This window comes from Panthera uncia, chromosome B4 (genome assembly GCF_023721935.1).
Source record: "Panthera uncia isolate 11264 chromosome B4, Puncia_PCG_1.0, whole genome shotgun sequence".
NCBI classification, from domain to species: Eukaryota; Metazoa; Chordata; class Mammalia; order Carnivora; family Felidae; genus Panthera; species Panthera uncia.
In genome coordinates this window covers 61,954,773-61,978,040 of record NC_064809.1, presented here as the reverse complement: position 1 = coordinate 61,978,040, position 23,268 = coordinate 61,954,773, and the positions used below count along the sequence as shown (strand labels likewise).

The 23,268-nt window shown below is 37.3% G+C and overlaps 1 protein-coding gene across 3 annotated transcripts in view; it reads left to right on the top strand.

The window, feature by feature from the left end:
• Nucleotides 1–21,803, top strand: part of SINHCAF (SIN3-HDAC complex associated factor) — a 33,100-nt gene extending 11,297 nt beyond the window's left edge. For 2 of the 3 annotated variants that reach the window (XM_049625240.1, XM_049625239.1), the window contains exons 2-6: nt 5,692–5,839; nt 7,120–7,219; nt 9,162–9,288; nt 16,019–16,169; nt 19,207–21,803. In XM_049625240.1, the coding sequence (XP_049481197.1) occupies nt 5,712–5,839; nt 7,120–7,219; nt 9,162–9,288; nt 16,019–16,169; nt 19,207–19,366 (666 nt within the window). In that variant the 5' untranslated portion in view covers nt 5,692–5,711 and the 3' untranslated portion in view covers nt 19,367–21,803. The remainder of the gene's footprint in view (nt 1–5,691; nt 5,840–7,119; nt 7,220–9,161; nt 9,289–16,018; nt 16,170–19,206) is intronic. The other variant, XM_049625241.1, reaches the window with a different exon arrangement.
• The last annotated feature ends 1,465 nt before the right edge of the window (nt 21,804–23,268 follow it).

Here is a 23,268-nt window from a genome sequence, read left to right as displayed (position 1 = left end):
ATTCATTGTCAAATTGGCTTCCATACAACACCCAGTGCTCATCCTAACAAGTGCCCTCCTCAATGCTCATCACCCATTTTCCCTCTCCCCCACCCCCCTATCCACCCTCAGTTTCTTCTCTGTATTTAAGAGTCTCTTGTGGTTTGCCTCCCTCCCTCTCTGTTTGTTACAGTTTTTTCCCCTTCCCTTCCCCCACGGACTTCTGTTAAGTTTCTCAAGACACACATGAGTGAAAACTTATGATATCTGTCCTTCTCTTACTGACTTAATTCACTCAGCATAATACCTTCCAGTTCCATCCGCATTGCTGCAAATGGCATGATTTCATTCTTTCTCATTGCCAAGTAAAATTCTTTTGTATATATAAAACACATCTTTTTCATCCATTCATCAGTTGATGGACATTTAGGCTCTTTCCATAATTTGGCTGTTGTTGAAAGTGCTGCTACAAACTTTGGGGGTACATATGCTGTTGTGTATCAGCACTCCTGTATTCCGTGGGTAAATTCCTAGTAGTGCTATTGCTGGGTCATAGGGTAGTTCTATTTTTAATTTTTTGAGGAACCTTCATACTGTTTTCCAGAGCAACTGCCCCAGTTTGCATTCCCACTGGCAGTGCAAGAGGGTTCCCATTTCTCCACAACCTCCATCCTCACCCGCTAGAGACTTTTTTTTAAATGTTTATTTATTTTTGAGAGAGAGAGTCCTAGAGTGAGTGGGGGAGAGGCATAGCGAGAGGGAGACACAGAATCCAAAGCAGGCTCCATGCTCTGAGCTGTCAGCACAGAGCCCAGTGCGGGGCTTAAACTCAAAAACCTTGAAATCATGACCTGAGCTGAAGTCAGATGCTTAACTGACTGAGCCACCTAGGCATCCCTATTTTCTTTTCTTTTTTTTTTTTTTTTTTGTTAACATTTATTTTTTATTTATTTTTGAGACAGAGAGAGACAGAGCATGAACAGGGGAGGGTCAGAGAGAGGGAGACACAGACTCCGAAACAGGCTCCAGGCTCTGAGCTGTCAGCACAGAGCCCAACGCGGGGCTCGAACTCACAGCCCTCATGGACCGCGGGATCATGACCTGAGCTGAAGTCGGCCGCTTAACCGACTGAGCCACCCAGGCGCCCCCCTATTTTCATTTTTAAAAACAAGCTTACTGAGATATAATTCACACACTGTAAAATTCACTTTTAAAGTATGCAATTCAGTGGTTTTTAGTATACTTACAGAGTTTTGCATCCATCACCATTATCTAATTTTAGAAGACAAATGGCAGTTTTTAATAATCATTTTAAGTCTTTACTCATTTTTGGCTCTATCTCAAAATTTAATTTTCTTCTGTTTTCCCCACATGCTTAAGAGCGAGATTGTATGTGTCCACTCTCTTCTATAATTATTCATCAATTAGGGAGCAGATGGTAATAGCTTCCTTCTATTAAAACTGCTGAATTAGGGGCGCCTGGGTGGCTCATTTGGTTAAGAGTCTAACTTCGGCTCAGGTCATGATCTCGCGGTTCGGGGGTTTGAGCCTGGCGTTGGGCTCTGTGCTGACAGCTCAGAGCCTGGAGCCTGCTTGGGATTCTTTGTAACCCTCCCTCTCTGCCCCTCCCCCACTTGTGCTCTGCTCACTCTCTCTCAGAAATAAACAAATATTAAAAAAAAAATTTTTAAACTGCTGAATTAATGTGACGCCTATGAGAATAGATACAAAAGTCACAAATGGGGCGCCTGGGTGGCTCAGTCCATTAGGCATCTGACTTTGGCTCAGGTCATGATCTTGTGGTCCCTGAGTTAGAGCCCCGCATGGGGCTCTGTGCTGACAGCTCAGAGCCTGGAGCCTGTTTCAGATTCTGTGTCTCCCTCTCTCTCTGGCCCTCCCCCGTTCATGCTCTGTCTCTGCCTCAAAAATAAATAAACATTAAAAAAAATTTTTTTTTTAAAGTCACAAATACTTTAACAGTTTACAGTGTCATTTGAACAAATAAATTGTTCTGGAGGAATCATTTAATATTGTACATCTGTGGAACTAGGAAAGAAGTATTCTAAAGAACCACCAGGTTTGTTGAAATAACGAAGTCCCAAGTTTAAAATCAAATTGTATCTTGCTTACCTACCTCCTTCTTGATATAAAAAGTAAGTTAGGGGGTGCCTGGGTGCCTGAGTTGGTTATGTGTCTGACTCTTGTCTTTGGTTCAGGTCATGTTCTCACAGTACGTGAGTTCGAGCCCCACATCAGGCTCTGCTGACAGCACGGATTCTGCTCGGGATTCTGTCTTCCTCTCTCTCTCTGCCCCTCCCTGCTCATGCTCTCTCTCTCAAAAATAAACATTAAAAAAATACTAAAAATCACTTGCTTTCAGAGTCATTTTGTGCCCTTAATTTTCCTCTGGAGATTAGGTAGGGGTTTTTCTTGTTTGTTAGTTTTTAACACATGTAGGTCTATAGATTCTGTGAAAATGCTTTCATTAGTCTCTGGGCTCCGCAAAGCTCAAAATGGCTAAACACCAACCACTGCTTAACTGGGTTGCTGTAAACAAAGCCCAAAATGAAACCCCTGTGTATTTGCTGCAGATTCCCAGGTGCCTCTCAAGTGCAGGAATAAGCTCAGAAAAGGTTTAATAAGTTTATTAAGTAATCATCCATTAAAAGGTTCATATGCTACTTGTGTGTTGCATCAGGGCAAGTGCCTTGCACCTTACTGCATTTAACACTGCTTGGAAGAGTGTGGACCCTAGGATTTTGACCACTTTCAGATATTTAAGCTGAATTTTATTAGGACGAACGTAAGGTCACAGAGCTGCATAAAGGATCAGTCAGAGGATACCAGGCTATTTTATTTTGCCTGGTATGTAAAGACGAATATTATTAAATCTGAAGAATGGGATGTCTTGCAGGGCTGTTGGGTAAGTTTTGTGGAGATCCCCACCAACAAAGAAATCATACTGAAGGGGCTCTTGGGCTCAGGTCGTGATCTCCTGGATCGGGAGTTTGAGCACTGATGGTGCCAAGCCTGCTTTTGATTCTTGCTCTCTTTCCCTCTCTCCCCCCCCCCCCCCCCCGCCCCTAAAAAATAAATAAACTAAAAAAAAAAAGTATTAAAGTAAACTTAAAAAAATCATATTGAAGATGAACACTTGATTCACAATAGCTGATTATAAAAAGGAAAGCCTCAGTATTTAGCTATAACCCTAACATTTCTTAGGGTTACGATTAATCCAAGCATAATGACTGGCACAAACTGGTTTCTTGGTCAATCCAGGCAGTATTTCCTACCCGAATGCTGTGGTTTTTTGTTTTGTTTTGTTTTTCAAATACTGTTTGGTTTTGTTGGCATGCTTATTTGTGGAAAGGGTAGGGGATTGTGAGGGGAGAGATAGGAATCTATCTGTTGTAATAGGATTTGGTCTGTGTATTAATGGAATGAACTGGCCTTTCTTGCTGTACTTCCTTTGTCCTTGCTGAGAAGGGAGGCTGAAGTTTTCTAGAGTCATTGATGAAGCTGTAAGAGGAAGTGTGGACTTTTGACCTTCTTGATGGTAATGGAGAATGTTAGGGGAGTTTGGGTAGCCCCCATATTAGTGCGAGGACTGGAAAGAGTTATGGAACATTTTGGCCTCAAAACGGGAATATACAAATTGAAGCAATAACTTCTGCTTTTCTACCACTTTTTTTTTTTAATTTGTATTAATTATCCTGTGTCATTTGACATTATTTTTTTCCAAAACAACACAACCATTTTCATTTATCACTTGGGTTTATTTGAAAAAAAAAAAAACAAAAACAAAACTGTTTCATTTCACAGGCCTTCCCACACCTTTTCCTACTATGGAGTATCTTCATTATTTTTTTTCTCTCAAAATCAAGTTCCCAACTACTCCACTGAACAAAAATAATCAACTGAGAATATTTTCTTGTTTTAACAATTCTTAAATTGAAGAAACTTTAAACTTAATTTTTGAAATGCATCAGTGGACTTCTGCCCCACCCATCTCCCTTCTTTGCCTGCTTCTCTCACCAACAAAAACATTAAAGAATACTTGATAAACAATAGCCCTTGTTTAAAATGAAAGCTTCAGTGTTTAGCTGATTGTTTGCTAATAAAATATTTTCTTAAAAACAAATCAAAAGTCCTTGCCCATATTTCAGAATTCCTCTATCTCAGAGATACATACACACAGCCTGGATATTACATTATTTCTCTGAATTGCTTTCATAAGTACTTGCTCTGGTATACTAACCAGAACTGAGGTGAAATGGGATCAGATGAGAGATCATCCAAAGTACTAAAGTTTTTGTCTTACTCCTGTATTTCAGTGTATTTCTAAAAGAACTTTAAAAGGATAGTGTTCTGTGGTTATAACTCCTAACACTATAAGCACCAATCTAATTGGTATTAGTAACTTATTGATGCTGTATGTGATGCTTTTATGATGATTTTTAGTTGGATCCTTACATACACTTGTCCATTGGGGTTTAGTTTGTATATTCATTGCCTTTTTATTCCCTCTCTTAGTCCAGATGTTCTGGTGAAAATGGCCCTTGGTTTGGATTTTTTTTTTAATATTTTTAATTTATTTTTGAGAGAGAGAGTGGAGGAGGGGCAGAAAAAGAGGGGCCGGGGACAGAGGATCCAAAGCGGGCTCTGCACTGACAATAGGGAGCCCGTGAGACTCGCTCCAACTCATGAACCATGAGATCATGATCTGAGCCGAAGTCGGATGCTCAACCGACTGAGCCACCAAAGTACCCCCAGTTTGGATATTCTAAATTTCTTCTAAGGCGTGTATTTACTGCCAAATACATTTTTTTATACGTCTAGCTCTAGGACTGTTTCTTCCTTCCTTGCATGATGTTGAGTTTTTTTTTTTTTTTTTTTTTTTTTTTTGATCATGAGAATCAATAGTTTATCTCACCCTACATTTCTTGGATATCTGCCTCTCACTGCTCAGGCACAGGACTTCATAGAAGAGCTCTAAAAACCTCTGTAACAACTGAACAGACCAATGGTCAGGAAATATGAGCTTGTTTTTAATCCATTTTGATGATTTTATAAAATTATTATTCTTAAATCCTGACTTTGGATTTTTGTGAATTTTACATCCTCCTTTCAGTCAACTTGCCAGCTTAGAACTTCTCTTTATCACAGAAGAAATCCCCTCTAAACTTCCCATAGGGCAAGGTATTATGGGTTGATGACTATTGAGCTACTTGTGTGCTTAATGTCAAATAGTGGTCATGGTAAATGCTCAAAACTTCCCCAGCTGGGAATCACTTCAGTGTAAAGGTGCAAAATAGAAAGGGGGTGCCTTACTTTACATTTTAGGATGTGTCCTTTGTTGTGCATGATTCCATCATTTTATAGTGCGGAGACTTTGTTACATTTTTTGCTTAAAAAGTTGATTTTTAAAAATGCCTCCCTCCCCTCAGTTTTAGAATGAGTGTGGCCAGGAGGGTAGAAGGAGGTGTGATAGAGACCGATCTTGTTAAAAAACAGGTATTTTTTGTGTTTTATACACTTGCCGGGGTAGTGCCAAGAATGGAGGGAGATCCAGGAGGACTTCCCCACAGCCCTTCTGTCTGGCTTGGTCATGTAATATCAAGTTGCCGGGGTTGGGGTGGAGCAGACAACTCTCTTTTAATGGTTTCTTGTTATAGCCCTCATAAAGCTGTGTCAATTCCCCTGGCTTTACAGACTATTGCCCAGAAGAAAAGATGTTTGGTTTTCACAAGCCAAAGATGTACCGAAGTATAGAGGGCTGCTGTATTTGCAGAGCTAAGTCCTCCAGTTCTCGATTCACTGACAGTAAACGTTATGAAAAGGACTTCCAGAGCTGTTTTGGGTAAGATCATCTGATGTTTTTACCATTCTTAGAGTGAAAAAGATCATAGCTTACGGAAATCCTTCCAGGCGAGGCAGGCAATTGGAGCAATGTGCTAATAAATTAAAATCACTTACATTCTCATCTAGGCTATTTTAAGGTTCTTGCTTTTAAAACAAATCAATACTGACAGCCTACCCTTTTCCAGATTATAAGGAACTACAAATTGTGAAGCCCCTTGTAGTTATAATCAAACTCTTTTTGTTTTTAACATCAAGATATAAAAGACTTTTAAGAAATTACTCTTATTCTCTCTTATACTAGTTGTCCTCTGGTAGTTTTCTGTTCTTTGCATTGTTTTTCTAAATTATGGTAATGTATTTTAACCCATCCTGCTGAGGATGCTAATAAGACTTAATGTTCTGCCCTGAGATCTGTCAGGGTACATTTCATTTTATAATTTTGTTCTTTATTTATCTTTTGACAATAAACCTGCTTAATAAAGTGGAATTTACTTTCCAACAAATACTTGGATAAAATAGAATAGTTCATGTTGAACCATTTCCCATGTTAGAAGTTATTTTTACCACTTTGTTTCTCTTATCAAAATACTTGTTGATTACTTATTGTTAATCCTGGATTTTGTGCTTATTTTGAAGGTTGTCAAAAAGAGTTTCTGCCAACTTTGCCTTTTTAAAAAATTACATTTGTCACTTAATGTCTTCATTTCCAATGGTATACGTGATAAAAGTTACCAGTATTTTTCTGTATGTATTTATAATACAGGAAAAGTGTATAATGCAAGTTCTTCAAAGATATAATTTATAAAGAGCTTGGTTGACTAGTGTTACAGATTTTCTTCCCCTTATGCAGATATAATCATTTTTTAAAAATTACGGTGCCTCTTGGGTTTTGTGTGTTGTAAAACCAGAATATCATGACACAGTATTTTATGTAAAGAGTGGCGTTTTGTTGCTTATGGAAATATCTACACACTTCAAAAAAGATTAAGTGGACAACCTTGTTTTAAACCATAGTGACCAGGATCTCCTCTAGCTCTTAAATTTTATTATTATTTTATTTTAAAATGACCAAATTGCAGTACATAGAATTGGTTCATTGGATCTAGGAGTTAATTATATTTCTAAAATGTACTATAGAAACTATGTAACTGTATCGTCCAGGACAATTAGCAATAGCATCTATAAACTGTAATTGGATTTTTTTCCCAAAAGAAATACACTTGCATGAATTCTTAAATATAAATGAGTCTAATAAAAGTTTGATTGTTTTCTTACTAGGTTGCATGAGACTCGTTCAGGAGACATCTGTAATGCCTGTGTCCTGCTTGTGAAAAGATGGAAGAAATTGCCAGCAGGATCAAAAAAAAACTGGAATCATGTTAGTTCATCTTTTGTCTTTCTCAGTTATACCTCTATTACATTTATTTGTTTTGAGAGAGAGAGAGAGAGAGAGAGAGAGAGAGAGAGGGAGGGAGGGAGGGAGAGAGAATCCTAAGCAGGCTCTGCACTAACAGACGCAGTGTTCAATCCCATGAACCGTGAGATCATGACCTAAACTGAAATCAAGATTTGGGTGCTTAACTGACTGAGCCACCTGAGTGCCCAGATAACTTCTATTACATTTAAAGTAACATTAGTTTTCACCCAATTTAGGAAGTAGTACGTTCCTCAGATGGAAAAGTGAAAAGAATAAAGAAAAACACAAGTTGCTGCTTAGATATAATTACTTAACATTTTGGCATGTTTAGAAGCAAAATTTTGAGTAGTGTATCATTTCCCTAAGGCTGTATCCAGTATCCCCATTTTAGAGATTCACAGTGTGCATTTCATCTATTTCCTAAGGTTAATTAGACATGGATCCTTTTTTTCATCTCGGGAACATTTATCCTAATTCCTGGAGGTAGTATAATGAGCACATAGGGTTTAGCACCAGAACTGGATTTGAATCCTGCCTTACTAGTTGCAAATTTTGGGCAAGTTCCATTTATTTATAAAATGGAAACATAGTAGCTATCCCACAGAGCTGTTGTGAGAACTGAATGAGATTTATATATAAAATATAACACAGTGATCAGTTATGTGGAAGCTATTCTTACTCTGTGTATTTAAATCTAGTTGAGATTGTAGTGGTATGTAAATGTGTATTCTGTTTGCCCTTTGTCATTGGTTTTCAGTGATCAGAACAGCACTGTTAAGTCTTATGCTAGCTTTTAAAACATTTATGGCATTTATACAAAATACTTATTTTTAAGTCAGCATGCATTTATTCTTTATCTTTTTTCCCCCTAATACTAGTATTAATTAGCCTTACATTGTCCTTTGGTTACGGTGTTACATTATTTTGATAGGTTTTTGTGGGTCTGTTAATTTATAAAAAAGGGAATTTTCTTTAATAGTTTGTCTGGAGAAGTTGAAAATTGTGATTTTGAAGGTGATGACAACCTTTTTAAGGGTACAAATCTGCAAATAGTAAATGTGAATAAATTTGTAAGAAATAGTACCGCGTAGGTCTAGACCAATGGCCATGGTAGACTATGGGAGAACATGCCATTGCCATCATGTAAATGACCTTAGGGATTAAAGCGTATGGTGAAAAGAACATAAAGCATAGTTGTGAAAACGTTAATTTGAGTCTTGTATCCCTCTCTACCCATTCTTGCCCACTTACTAGTTTAGTGAAATAAGGCAAAAGATAATTTCTTGTTTTCTTTCACCCTAAATTGGAGTTAACAAATAGCCCCCTTACTGCTTTGTAGTGAAAGTAAACTCAAACGTGTATGAAAGGGGAGCCTGGGTGGCTTAGTTGGTTAAGCATCTGACTCCTGATTTTGGCTCAGGTCATGATCTCACCATTTGTGGGTTCAAGCCCTGCCTCTGGCATAGCACTGACAGTGTGACAGCGTAGAGCCTGCTTGGGATTCTGTCTCTGCCTCTCCTGGGAGCGTGTGTCTACTCTCTATTTAAAAAAAAAAAAAGTATGAAAGCTTTTTGCAAACTGCAAAACACTGTCTGATAGAAATGTTAGTTGTTGTAAGTCTTGATTTTCTTTAACCTTTTGGGTCATTCTTACCATATATAAATCTATTTAAGTTTTTTGTACAGTATATTGTTACTATTGCCTGCTTTGAAGAAAAAAAACCCATGAGATAAATTATTCTTTAATACCATGTGATGATTAAAAGTGCACATGGGCTCTCAAACACTCTAGTAGAAAACTGCTTCTCAATTTAGGCTCCTTCAAATAGGCATTTGTCTGAACTAAAGGAATACAAGAGGTGTCATTTTTTAAGTGGTATTAAATATTCAGTATATTCTTCCAGGTGGTAGATGCAAGGGCAGGACCCAGTCTGAAGACAACATTGAAACCAAAGAAAGTGAAAACTTTATCTGGAAACAGGATAAAAAGCAACCAGATCAGTAAACTACAGAAGGAATTCAAACGTCACAGTAAGTTTGAGGTTTTGATATTGAAATAAGAGTAGTTAAGAATAGTTGTTTGGTTTTTATTTTTACCTGGGGGTGGCATATGGTATGTATAGATTTTTAAAGTTATTTTCTTTAAAGTGTTGCAAGGCATTGTCAACGTGGTAGAGATATTTCTATGAAATCTTTTAAAATTTTTAATGTTTATTTTGTTTTGTTTTATTTTTAATGTTTATTTTTGAGAGAGAGCATGAAGGGGAGGAGAGGGGCAGAGAGAGGGACACAGAATTTGAAGGAGGCTCCAGGCTCTGAGCTGTCAGCACAGAGCCCGACATGAGGCTCAAACCCACCAACTGAGAGATCATGACCTGAGCTAAGCTGGGTGCTTAACTGACTGAGCCACCCAGGTGCCCCTTGAAACTCTGTCTTTAGTCCTGATGACATAAAAGTAATTTGACTAGCTGACCACTTCTTCAGATTGTATGGAGATCGCTCTGACCACTCTGATCTGTTTATTGACCTGTTAAGTTCTAGAAGATGAATTTTTCAAGCTTGTTTACTTGATTTTTATGCATAAGGAAATAGAGGTCTGGAGATGTGCAGAAAGGTATGTAAATAATATTAGTGGACAGTCTGAGACTAAAGCCCAGGTTTTCTGGAAAGTAACTTTAGGAATCATAACTTACATATTGCGGTAAAGCTAGCCTCAGGACTTTCAGGTTTCTCGGACAGTGTGTGTTGTGTGGAGTGATGGAATGGGAAAGGAATGATAAATTAATATCAGGTTCATCTACTCTTAAAGGAAGTTGTTGAGGGGGAGAGCAGCTGTAGTGGTACTTCTGTATTTCAGAATTTAGATTTCAGCTTTTGAAAAGGAATTGCAGTGCATATAATGTTGTTTGTTATATGTAACACAATGAGGGGAGGGTTTCTGAGGCAAAACAACTGAAATCAAACACATTAGTATTTCTGCCGTAGAAATGTAGTCATATTCACAAAGGTGGAATAAATAAAACTTGCATGGGCTAGTCAGGTTTGGCTACCCTAATGTTATAGTTCATTCATGTCAGGCCAGATTTTGTGGCCAAATGGGTTGGGAATAGACTCTGTTTTCAGAGCTTTTTCAAAACTGTAGATGAGGTTGTGGACTGGTCAGAGAGTTTTCAGGATTATAAAAACAATTTGTACGACGCTGTTAGACAAAATATCATCAATGCTTGTTTTAGAAAAATGGTAAAAGAGAGTTAAATACACTGATAAGGTAGAGTGAGGAAAGGAAAACTGTCATCTCTTGGGACATTTTGGTAGATGTACCAAGTATTTTACATACATAGTTATCTCAGTAATTTGTTTTAGAGATTAGGATAGGAAGTAGAATGGTGATTTAACCTTGAGCCAGGTTACTTAGTAAAGACGATAGAGATGAGTTTGACCTCAGGTTTGTCTAACTTCAAAGCTGTTTGCTCTTTCTGCAACACCACCCTGCTCCTTGAGGTAGTATATAACCAGTGCCCACGACTCTGAAGGCTTTGCAGATCATCTGCTAACTTTCTGCTCTTTTAAGTAGGTGTTACCAGTCCATAGTTATTCTGATGATACATTTAATCTTCGACTAAAATATTTTAATACTTTATAGTAAAATATTTAGGTGATATGAAATATGTATGTATTTTAACTATACATGTTCTTTAAAAGTTTTTTTCAAGTTCTTCTTTACATTCCAGTTAACAAACAGTGTAATAATAGTTTCAGGTGGAGAATTTAGTGATTGATCACTTACGTACAGTACCCGCTGCTCATCACAACAAGTGTCCTCCGTTAACCCTCAGTTTGTTCTCTGTAGTTGAGTCTTTTTATTTTCCCTATGTTCATGTTTTGTTTCTTAAATTCCACATGAGTGAAATTACATGGTATTTGTCTTTCTCTGACTTATTCATTAGGCATAATCCTCTCTAGCTCCATCTACTTCATTGGAAACCTTTTTCTTTTTGAATCTCCTTTTTAATGGCTGTGTAGTATTCCATTGTAGACGCTCCCCACCCCCACATCTTTATCCATTCATCTATATAGATGGACATTTGAGTTGCTTCCATATCTTGGCTATTGTAAATAACACAGCAGTAAACACAGGGGTGCATAGATCTTATCAAAAAATTAGGGTAATAATATGATCAAATAATCATTCTACTTTTAATTTTTTTTTGAAATTTTTTAAATTTATTTTATTTTTTAAAATTTACATCCAAATTAGTTAGCATATAGTGCAACAATGATTTCAGGAGTAGATTCCTTAGTGCTCCTTACCCATTTAGCCCATCCTTCCTCCCACACCCCCTCCAGTAACCCTCTGTTTGTTCTCCATATTTATGAGTCTCTTCTGTTTTGTCCCCCTCCCTGTTTTTATATTATTTTTGTTTCCCTTCCCTTATGTTCATCTGTTTTGTCTCTTAAAGTCCTCATATGAGTGAAGTCATATGATATTTGTCTTTCTCTAATTTCACTTAGCATAATACTCTCTAGTTCCATCCACGTAGTTGCAAATGGCAAGATTTCATTCTTTTTGATTGCCGAGTAATACTCTATTTTATGTATATATACCACATCTTCTTTATCCATTCATCCATTGATGGACATTTGGGCTCTTGCCATACTTTGGATATTGTTGATAGTGCTGATATAAACAGTGGGGGGCATGTGCCCTTCGAAACAGCGCACCTGTATCCCTTGGTTAAATACCTAGCAGTGCAATTGCTGGGTCGTAGGGTAGTTCTGTTTTTAGTTTTTTGAGGAACCTCCAAACTGTTTTCAACAGTAGTTGCACCAGTTTGCATTCCTACCAACAATGCATGAGGGTTCCTTTTTCTCCACATCCTTGCCAACACTTATTTCTTGTCCTTTTTTATCTTTTTTGGATAAATGTCTATTAACATCCTCTACCTATTTTGTAACTGGATTGTTTATACATGTTCCTTTCTTAACCAGCTATCACCAGGGGAAAAGAAAAAGACTGAGCCAACCCTCCATTCTCACTAAGTGTTTTAATGAACATTTGAGAAATAGTAATTTTCTTCTACCACTTGAAGGTTAGAGGAATTGATTATTCATATGTATGCTCTTAGCTCCTCCCTTTAATTATAGGAAAAGTGAAACCTGACTAAATTTCGCCTTACCTAAGGGAATATGTCCAGTGTAATTTTAGATTTTTATTATAAAGCTGTGTTGTGGAAGGAGGGATTGGAGACTGAAGATAAATCCCTTTGAAAAAGGTGTGTGGGCTTTGGAGGCTTAGACTGAAACTGGGTTTTCCAATGTGCATTGTGAATTGCTAGCACCTGTGTGCAACACAACAGTTTTGATATACTTCAATTTTTATATACATCAGCCACTAAATGGTGTCCCTGTCTCTTGTTATATATTTGCTTTCCCTGCATCCTGCGTTTACCTGACTTTTTTTCTGAGATATTCTTTCCTTTGGGTGGTGTACTGCAAAGGCATTAGACCTAGAGCTTGAAGATCAGGATTTGAGTTACCATTCATGAAATTTAACTTCACATAGAACCATAATTTTCTTATCCGAGAAAAGGGGATAATCAACTAAAAATATTTTGTAAAACAAAACAAATTCCTGTATAAATGTTAGTTTATTCTTTTTGTCATTCTTCCTAAAATCTACAATGAATTCTTGTTGCTATGGAATAAAGCTGAAAATCCCTAGTGAGTCTTTGGAGGTCCTATTTTAGGCAAAGAATATTTGGGCTGAGTCCATTCCCTTCCTGTGCATAGTGTGTTCTGCTTCCACTACCCCATGCTTAGCTAATTACTCCTTTGTGCCTTTTCAAATCCCACAATTTTTAAAATCTTAAAAATTTTTGAAGAATTTCCAGGCCTGCATTCCAGAAGAGTTTTCTTCCTAACTGCTTTTTATATAGTTATATTCTAGTGTCTCAAGTGTTAGATTAAACCATTAGAAACGGCCATTTTTATAGGTAGAAAATGATCTAATAACTGCTGCTTCAAATGTTCCATAGCTATTAAGCACTTCCTTGGATAGTGAGTTTTCTTCTCCAGCATAGAGCTGACTGCTGCTGCTGCTAATTGTTTGGGAAGCCTTTTAAACATTCCAATAGACTTATTTCTTTAAAGCCTGCTATTCTTGAGGATTTTACATGTAAAATTTTGTTAATACAAAGCATTCTACGGTCTATCCATAGGTTTTCTTTGGTCTATTTCTTCCCATGTAGAGTATGACATGGGGTTTGAGGTCTAGTAGATAAGTACTTAATAAATACTTAATTGCTGGGGCGCCTGGGTGGCTCAGGCGGTTAAGCGTCCGACTTCAGCTCAGGTCATGATCTCGCGGTCCGTGAGTTCGAGCCCCGCGTCAGGCTCTGGGCTGATGGCTCAGAGCCTGGAGCCTGCTTCCGATTCTGTGTCTCCCTCTCTCTCTGCCCCTCCCCTGTTCATGCTTTGTCTCTCTCTGTCTCAAAAATAAATAAACGTTAAAAAAAAAAACAAAACAACTTAATTGCTTCTTTGAATTGGAGGGTTGCTCTATCCACTTATCCTGGGGGCGGGTGGTGTGTGTGTGGGGGGGGGTGGTAATCTCAACCCCTATTTGTGATACTGCTGTCACTGTAGAATAGCAGTTTGATAGCCTTAGAGCATGGTGACCATCCACCAAAAGACTCATTTTCTGGCTAGTAAATTTATATGGAGTCTTCTAAGGGCAAAAGTACTAAATCATGTTTAATGTTTAGCTTGTATCTGATGAATTGCCTTTATTCCTTATTAAATCAGGATCTGTTGTTTTCCCTTTATAGGTAGGGTGTTGTTTTTGGTTGCTTTTAAGATTTTTTCCTTTATCTTTAGTTTTCAGAAATTTAATTATCAACGTGTCTTGGCATTGATTTCTTTGAGTATATCCTGTTTGGGGTTTGCTCAGCTTCTTGAATCTCTCTATAGGTTTGTCTCTTGCCAAATTTGGCAAGTTTTCAGCCATTATATTTCCTTGAGTATATTTTCACTTCCGCCCTCTTTCTTATTCCAGGACTGCAATGACACGAATGTAGATTTTTTTGTCATAGTCCCAGAGGTCTCTAAGGCTCTATTCATTTGTTTTCTCTGTGTTGTTCAGGTTGGATAATTTCTGTTGTTCTTTCTTCCAGTTCATTGATTGTTTCCTCTGTCCCCTCCATTCTGCTGTTGAGCTCCATCCACTGAGCTTTTTATTTCATTTTTTTCTTTCTTTTTTTTTTCGCAGCTCAAATTTCAGTTCCACTTGGTTCTTCTTTATAACTTTTATTTATTTTTTTAAATTGAGACGTGTTTGGGGGGCCTGGGTGGCTCGGTTGGTTAAGCGTCTGACTTCAGTTCAGGTCATGATCTCGCGGTCCATGAGTTCGAGCCCTGTGTTGGGCTCTGTGCTGACAGGTCAGAGCCTGGAGATTCTGTGTCTCCCTCTCTCTCTGCCCTCTCCCGCGCTCGCTCACTCTCTGTCTCTCTCTCTCAAAAATAAATAAATGTTAAAAAAAAAAAATACATTGAGACCTATTCGCTGATAATATTTTTGTTTCAGGCATGTTCACAATGGCTCACTGAAGCATTTTTGTCATGATTATGTTAAAATCTTTGTTAGATCATTCTAACATCTCTGTCCTCTTGGTGTTAACATCTACTTCCCTTTTCACTCAGTTTGAGATTTTGGTTCTGGATTTGAGGGACTTTTTTTTTTTTTTTAATTGAAACTTGGATTTTTAAAAATTATGTTATGGATCTACTTTAAAACTTTGGTTTTACTGTCTTTTTTTGGACACCCTTTTATCAGGGGCAATGAGACAGAGGCATTACTTTTTCACTGTGTGGTGGTGTTAAAAGGTTCCCCAGTTAACCTTCATTGACACCTGAGGTGGGAGAAGCTCCTCATTGCTGTGGGATGGGGGTGGGAGTTGAAGTTCCCACATGGTGGGGATACTGATTTGTGGTGGGCCATGGCTAAAGTCCTGACTTCTCAACAGGCTTCCTCTGACAACCTGGTGGATGTGTTGGTGCTTTGTAACAGTCTTATGAGGATGGAAATCTTAGGCTCCCCACTTGGCCTCTGCTGGAGTGGGTGGGATTGGGGCCTCTGTTTTCTGTGGTGTTTGGCTGGAGTAGAGTGATTATTACTCTGATAAAATTATTACTCTGATAAAAGTTTCCTGTCTTGCTTAGGCTGCCACTTTGCTGCCCCTTTGACTAGAGAGCAGGGTTTTGTTGGGTTGTTTTCTTTCTTTCTTTCTTTCTTTCTTTCTTTCTTTCTTTCTTTCTTTCTTTCTTTCTTTCTTTCTTTTTTTTGTCTATACCCATCGGTATTTCTGTGCTGCTGGCTCCTCTAGCTCGAAGACTGGATTTATGAGGCAAAAAAGAAAACCCATAAAAACTAGAGAACGCACCACCATGTCCTTCCTTAGGTCGAGCTCTCTAGCTGTTGCCAACTTTCAGAGTCATTAGGTTTGTTTTATATGCAATACCCTGGGTTTTTAGTTGTACTTATTTATTAGCAGGAGGAATGGGGAAAGGTATGTCTACTCCTATCTTCCTGGAAGCTTACGACCTCATTTTCTTTTTAGAAACACTTGTACAAATATCTTCAAATATCAGTAGTGAATAGAAAATAAATTCTTTTTTTCTTTCTACTAACTCACAGTTTTTTTATGCTGAGCCTTAGTTACATATAATGAAATTAAATTATAATTTTTTTCCCTCTTTATTGCAGATTCTGATGCTCACAGTACCACCTCAAGTGCCTCCCCAGCTCAGTCTCCTTGTTATAGTAACCAGTCAGATGATGGCTCAGATACAGAGATGGCTTCTGGCTCTAACAGAACGCCAGTTTTTTCCTTTTTAGATCTCACGTACTGGAAAAGGTAAAAGCAACAAAATATCTCTCTAACCAGCAAACCTTCTTAATTACAGGCGATGGTTTCCCACTTCCTTAGCAGTTAAATGGCATTTGGCATACAGCTGGTAGCACACATGGTTGGAGGTGGATAAGCAAGAATTGAGCCGAGAGCTGTGATTTATGTGCTTTTCCTATTAAAATTGATTTAAAATAAAAATCATGTTAGGGAATGTATGTTTCCTGTAATGGAGTAGACTGGGTATTTTTTCTGACCAACTCTCACTGAAAAAAGTAAAAGCTAGAAATGCATATTTTTAAGTCTTTAAAAGTCACATTGATAAGTGAGCAAATTAGTAAGGAATAATCAAAGACCAGGCCAAATGCTAAGTAAATGTGGAACCCCAAAGTCGAAAAGAGGTAGTAGATTTGGAAAGAGAAAAGCAGCTAAGGATTTTATTTTCTATTTCACAGATTCGAGAAGACTAACAAATTAAAAGTGAGATAATAAGCATTTATTTTATGATAGAATTCACGCATAGATGATTATATGAAACTATGGAACATGAAAGACAAAATAGTTCTTTAACAGTGAGAAAAAATAAAGACTATTTTCAAAGGAACAGCACTGAAAGCTGAGTTCTCAGTATGGACAAAGGAAGCCAAAAAATAATAGATTAATATCTTCAGTGGGCCAAGAAGTAGTAACTCTCAACCTAGAATTATATATATGTGTAGCAAAAATATCCTTTGGAGGGGGTGTGCTTGGCTGGTTTATGGGAAGAGCATGTGACTCTTGATCTTGAGGTATGGAGTTTGATCCCCACATTGGGTGTAAAGATTACTTAAACAAACTTACCTTTTATGAACAAGGGCATAAGACTTTGACTAGGAAAAAGGTTGAGAATTTGTCATCAGACTGACCCTAAATAACAAAGTTCTACAGGCAGAAAAAGAGATCCTAGATTAAAATTCTGAGAAGGATAGATAAAGTAGCAAATATTTAGGTAAATTTAAACAAATTGCTTAAAATAATAATAGTTGTGGTGGTAAAAATAGTTACGAAACAGTAGCATGTAAATCAAGGGAATAAAAGGGATAGGAGTTAAGGTATCCTAACATCCTTTGCCTTGTTAACTATAAATATGTTGAATAACTTTGGGAGTTGAGTAACTGTGTCCCCACTCATAGAATTAAATAAAAAGAGTGAATACCTCCAGAGTCAAGAAGGGAAGGGCAGAAAATGTAAAAATATGCTTAAAAATATACCTAGCAAAACAAAATGAAAATAGAAACCATGGGTCCAAGAAGACAGTAGACTAAAAATTAGGAAATCTTTATAACTAAAAAAATAACTGAAAAATACCACAAATCAAAACATGGTATGAAATTAAAAAGAATTGGAGGAAAAATTAATGCTTTCAATGCTTAGAAAAGGAAAAACTAAAAATATGTGAAATGATAAGCATTCAGTTTAAAGATAATGAAGCCCAATACAAAGAAAAATAAAAGCAATGAAGTCCTAAAGATACAAGTAGAAATAAATGGAGTAGAAAACTGGTAAGCAATGAACAGGATCTGTAAAGCTAAGAGTTGGATCTTGAAAAAGACCTGACCAAAAAAATTAGTAGTGATGAAGCAGATAAAAAGAGATCATATTCATAAGCACCTTAGACAAAACAGGGAGATTTATCTATAATTAAGACAAATGTAAAAGACAGTAGGACATGAAAACAACTGTATGCTAGTAAATTTGGACATACAGATGAAGTGGATACATTAATAGAAGAAGACAGTTTTCCAAAACTGTCTCAAGACAAAACAGAAAACCTGTATAGTGTTACAATAGAGAAGTTGATTCAGTGGCCAAAGTCTTCTCTCCAAAAATCCCAGGCTCATCTTAGGCACGTTCTCCCAAACAATCCAGAAACACATGATTCTGATCTTGCATAATGTTTTCAGATTATGAATAAAAGAGGGCATAGGCCCTAAGCATTCTATGAGGCTAATATATATAACTTTGATACCAAAAGAGTATATCATGACCAGGTTGGATTTATTCTAGGGGTGTAAGATTGCTTTAAACATTAAAAGTCAACTGATAGAATTTGCCACACTGACAGTTTGTAAAGGAAGGAAAAAAATGCCTGTCATCTTAGCAGTACTTTGAAGATGTTTGATATATTTGAATGTTCCTTCAAGGTTTAAAATAAAACTTTTAGTAAATAGGGATAGAAGGGAACCGCATTAATAAATAATTGGCATTTTCGAAGAAACATGAACATGTTTCAGTTCCTATATACCAGCCACATAACCTAGAAGAAAAAAATGTTAGACGCACATTGATGTGTACAGCATGTTTATGGTAGCAAAAGTCCCATCAAAAGGAGTGTGAATAAATTCACATGGTGGAATACTATACACAAAACGAAATAAAACTTTGACAATGGGTTTGAACCTCAATGTTGAGAAAATTGCAGCAGTAGAGTATGATTCCATACATGTGTTTCTTTTAAATAGGAGATAGTTGAGCAATATATGAAGAGATGTAGACTTGTTTTAAAACTGAAGTGTAAAGAAAAAAGGCACTGATAGGCTTAAATTGAAGTTGGAGTGAATGAGATTGGGCAGGATGGGACTGGAGAGAAACATACAGGGGGACTTCACAGGAAATGATTATTCCCTTAGAGTATGTGATCCGTGGGTGTTTGGTAGTCATTTTTAATGCCTATTTGTATATTTGAAACAGTTTACAACTTCAGGAGCAGCCTCTGAAACTGCTGTCTCTCAGAATGATCCCCACACCTTAATCTTTGATAAGGTTCCAGTGTGGAATTTAAGGGACCTGGGTAATTCCCATTACCCAGTTAATTGGGGTCTCTCTAGGAGTCTTTCAGTTGGAATGTGATAAGACTGTAAAAGTAGAACCTTTTGATCATGTTGTACTAGTTACAATTATGTAGATTTTTCTTTCTTTCTTTCTTTCTTTCTTTTTTTTTTTTGTTTCCTTGTATTGCTAGTTTTCTACCTTATTAATATATTCCTCTCCCATTTTTTTCTTTTAGACAGAAAATATGTTGTGGGATTATCTATAAAGGCCGTTTTGGAGAAGTCCTCATTGACACACATCTATTCAAGCCTTGCTGCAGCAATAAGAAAGCAGCTGCTGAGAAGCCGGAGGAGCAGGGGCCAGAGCCTCTGCCCATCTCCACTCAGGAGTGGTGACTGAGGTTTAGGTAGAAGGGGAACAAAAAAACGATTTAAATTTTGGAAAGAGAACAAAGCAACAAAACCCTCCTATTTTTAACTTGGATACCTGCTATTCTGCCAAAAGACACTTTCTAGAATAGTTTTGAATGGGTTGTTATTTCTCCTCCAGTTCCACAAACTCTGAAGCCAGTGTCTAGCTTACTAAAAGAAAAAAAGTGTACATAATATTTAAGATGCTGAGTATTTCATAGGAAAGCTGAATGCTGCTGTAAAGTGCTCTTTAAGTCTTTTTTTTTTTTTTTTTTATCCCCTTCTAATGAATGAATCTAGGGGAATTTCAGGGGACAGAGATGGGATTTGTTGTATGATAAACGTATGTAGTTTTAGTCTTTCTATATTGAGAAGCAGTGGTTGGGGCATTTTTAAGATGGCTGGCTATACTTGTTTTCCTTCATGATAAGAAATTTGTCATAACTCAGTAACGTGGACTTGCCCCAAGAGGTAGTTGTTAATAATTTAAGGTCTTGCCAAGGTTCTGATGATTCAAACCTGTACTACTGAATATTAAGCAGGACAGACTAAGCTCTCTGGTGCAAATGCCTTGAAGGAATAGTTTCTAAACATACAGAGAGGTAACTTGAGTGTATATGTTGCATCCTCTGTCACCTCCCTCCATATTCATTTTTGATAAAGATTTTAATCTATATTGAAACTTCTAAAGCAGAATCAAAGCTCCTCTGGGGAAATGTCAAGTTTTAGGATGAGCAATCCTAAATGAAGAGAACCAAAGCATTACCGCATGGTAGAGATCACATTCTATTAAAAATGTTAAATTATCTTTAAAAATGTACAAGTCTTCAGGATGGCACACACAAAAAAGCAAAGGTTAATGCTTCTTGGGGCACATTTCTTAGAGGGCTTGCCTAGTGTGTAAATAATTGACTTTTGTTTGTGTTACATGACTGGTGACTTCATTGAAAATCTGCGCAATTCAGTTTTAGCTCTGGATTACTTCAGTTGACCTTTGTGAAGGTTTTGTCTGTGTAGAGTGGTTGTTTGACTGGTTTTAACCTATTAGGGTTTGGGGTTTTTTTTTTTGTTTTGTTTTTTTTCCACTCTATATTAAAGTAAAATTCTAAAAGAAAAGAGGTGTGTGTTAATGCTGAGTGGGCTGGTTTAGGTTTGACTTCTTTTAGTCAGGCTTTGTGAACATTGAGATGTTAGATGATGCATCCTGAACACGGAGCTCTTCGATTCCAAAATCTTCATTTGAAGCCTTTTTACTTGAACCCAAACCAAAGTACTGTCATTGCCTCTTTTTTAAACGTTCAGGAATAACCTATCACCGGTTCAGACTTCTCATAATTAGGGAGGATCATTTGCCTACCTTATAATAACATGACTCAGTGCTTATTTTTAAAACTGGATTTTAAAAATTAGATAGTATAAATAACAGTAAGGAGTGAGCCACTTTTTACGGGCACCATATAGTTTTATAATTCTTAATCTAAACTTAAAATTTTATATTTCTTCCTTATGGCAAAAACTACAAGCCACCATGTGCACAGATTACACCGTGAGTTGGGTTGGCTCTCCCACAGCCTCTGAGGTGAATTACAAGAGTCCCAGCCATTATCATCTTCCTCCTGTTGTTTTGAAATGGTTTTTTTCTTTTTTTTTTTTTGTACATTTTGGCTACAGTATTGGTGGTAGAATATACTATAATATGGATCATCTCTACTTCTGTATTTATTTATTTATTACTAGACCTCAACCACAGCCTTCTTTTTCCCCTTCCACCTCTTTGCCTGTAGGATGTACTGTATGTAGTCATGCACTTTGTATTAATATATTAGAAATCTACAAATCTGTTTTGTACTTTTTATACTGTTGGATACTTATAATCAAAACTTTTACTAGGGTATTGAATAAATTTAGTCTTACTAGAAAATAAAAGAAGATGTTTTGTGGCTTTGTTGAAAAGGTGTTCTTAGGTAAGAATGTTTTGACCTTCACAGATACGCAGTTTTAACCCTTTCGTATTATAACAAGCCCTGAGAGAAAAAGGCCTCTTTACCGAGAGATACTTTAAAATAAAAGATGTTTTAATTGACATGCCCAATAATTGACCTAGTAGATAAGATGATTTTAACAATGAAGGATAAAGTCTCTTCAACGGTTGGTTGGTTTATTTCATTTCTATTTTATTTTAACTTAATTTTATTACTTTTTAAATGTTTCCAGTGTTTTAAGGTCTGTGTTGTGGTTTTATTATTACTGTCTATGGGCATAGTGGGAATCGTCATTGAGACTTTAAAGAAATTATAAAAATTGGTTATAGGGAAAGCTGGATTTGGGCATTGGGGTCAGACCTGGTCTCTGATGTCTGGCTTTGCCCCTTTATTAGCCATTTGAGTCTCTTTGCATTTGTGAGCCTCCAAACTTCTGTAAAATCATTTACTTTCCAGAATTATTTACTTTATAGAATTATGAGGAATCTAAAGGGATGTATGTAATCCATATCAAAGTTTTAAAAACAGATTGCTTATTAGTTGGGAAAAGTGGATCCTGTGGGCCAAACTTTCTGTACTATTGTTAGGGCTTAAATTTGCTTTGGGATCTTGCAGATGATTTGCCAGTACCTAATTTAGTTAACGGTGAAGTTACCAAGTTACCCTGAAGTTAAGCTCAGGTTGTCAGCAGCATCTGTGTCCTGTGGCTTTAGGATGGAGAGTTCAGATTCCTTATTGGCTGTAGGGCCCCTTGGCTCATTACCACCTGGGTTCTCCTGACTTGGCCGCTTGGTGCATGGAGCCAGCAGGTCTCCAGAGCCAGTTTGCTGGTGAGTCGGAGTGTCCTCAGGTCCTTCCCACATTCTAATGAAGAGGGTTACACAATGAACACCATGAGGTGGGGTGTGGGGCCCATGAGGAACATCTTAGAGTGTTGCCTGCCACAGCACCTCATTTTCTTTTCTAACTTGAAATTGGGCCTCTTTGCCCTACATTACAAGTGCTTTCTGTAGCAAGTACAAAAAAAAAAAAAAAAAAAAGTTCTCCTACGGTGGGTCAGGCACTTTTAAACATTGTTTAAACAACTTTGCAAAGTTTAGAAAAAAACACAAACCTGTTCACAGGTGAGTAAGTAGAGGTGCAAGAAGGTCATGTAACTTAAATAAAATCAACTTTCCTGATTCCAAAGCCTTTGCTGTCTGAATCGGCCCCCGTCTCTGCTGTCTTAACCTGCATTTGGAGGTGGTCTCCTTGCTCTCTTGAAGGATGAAAATGGGAGGCAAGTTTTACCCTGGCTGAGAGGTTAGCTGTTAACTGTCTAAATCAGTTGTTCAAGTTTTGTTTCTTAAGTTTGATGTTGTGCCTATTAATACACTGTCTTTTTGTGTAGAAAATAGTCTTCAGGCAGTTTAGTGAAACAACTGGGTATTCTAAAAATAAATGAAGGTGTCCAAAGCTAACTGCTTGCTCTGCAGTGAAGAATGGAAGGTACCCAGGGAGGCTCTTGATCCATCGTCCCTATGACAGCTTCCTAATGCTCCAGATTTAGCATTGTGGTACTTCTGGCAGTCATTTTGTGTGATGTTCAGTGAACTGGGAAAGGGGGAAAAAGCCAAATTGGATCAAAGATAATTTCACAGACTCATGTTCTCAAAGGGATCTGAGGGTTCTAACAGTTTCTCGAGCTGTGGAGTTTGGTTACTCATTGTGATCATGAGAATGCTTTAGGTTTCAGATATCTTGCACCCTGGTTAGAAACTGCTTGTTACTGTATGCTGGGTTAGGGAGTCTTGGACATACATAGTTGCAGGCTTTAGTCTGAAAGAGCCTAATCTTTCAGTTTAGAGAGCTGAAGAGATTTTGGCAAAGCCTGTCCTTTTGTCTCAGTGCTTGAAAGGGAAAAAA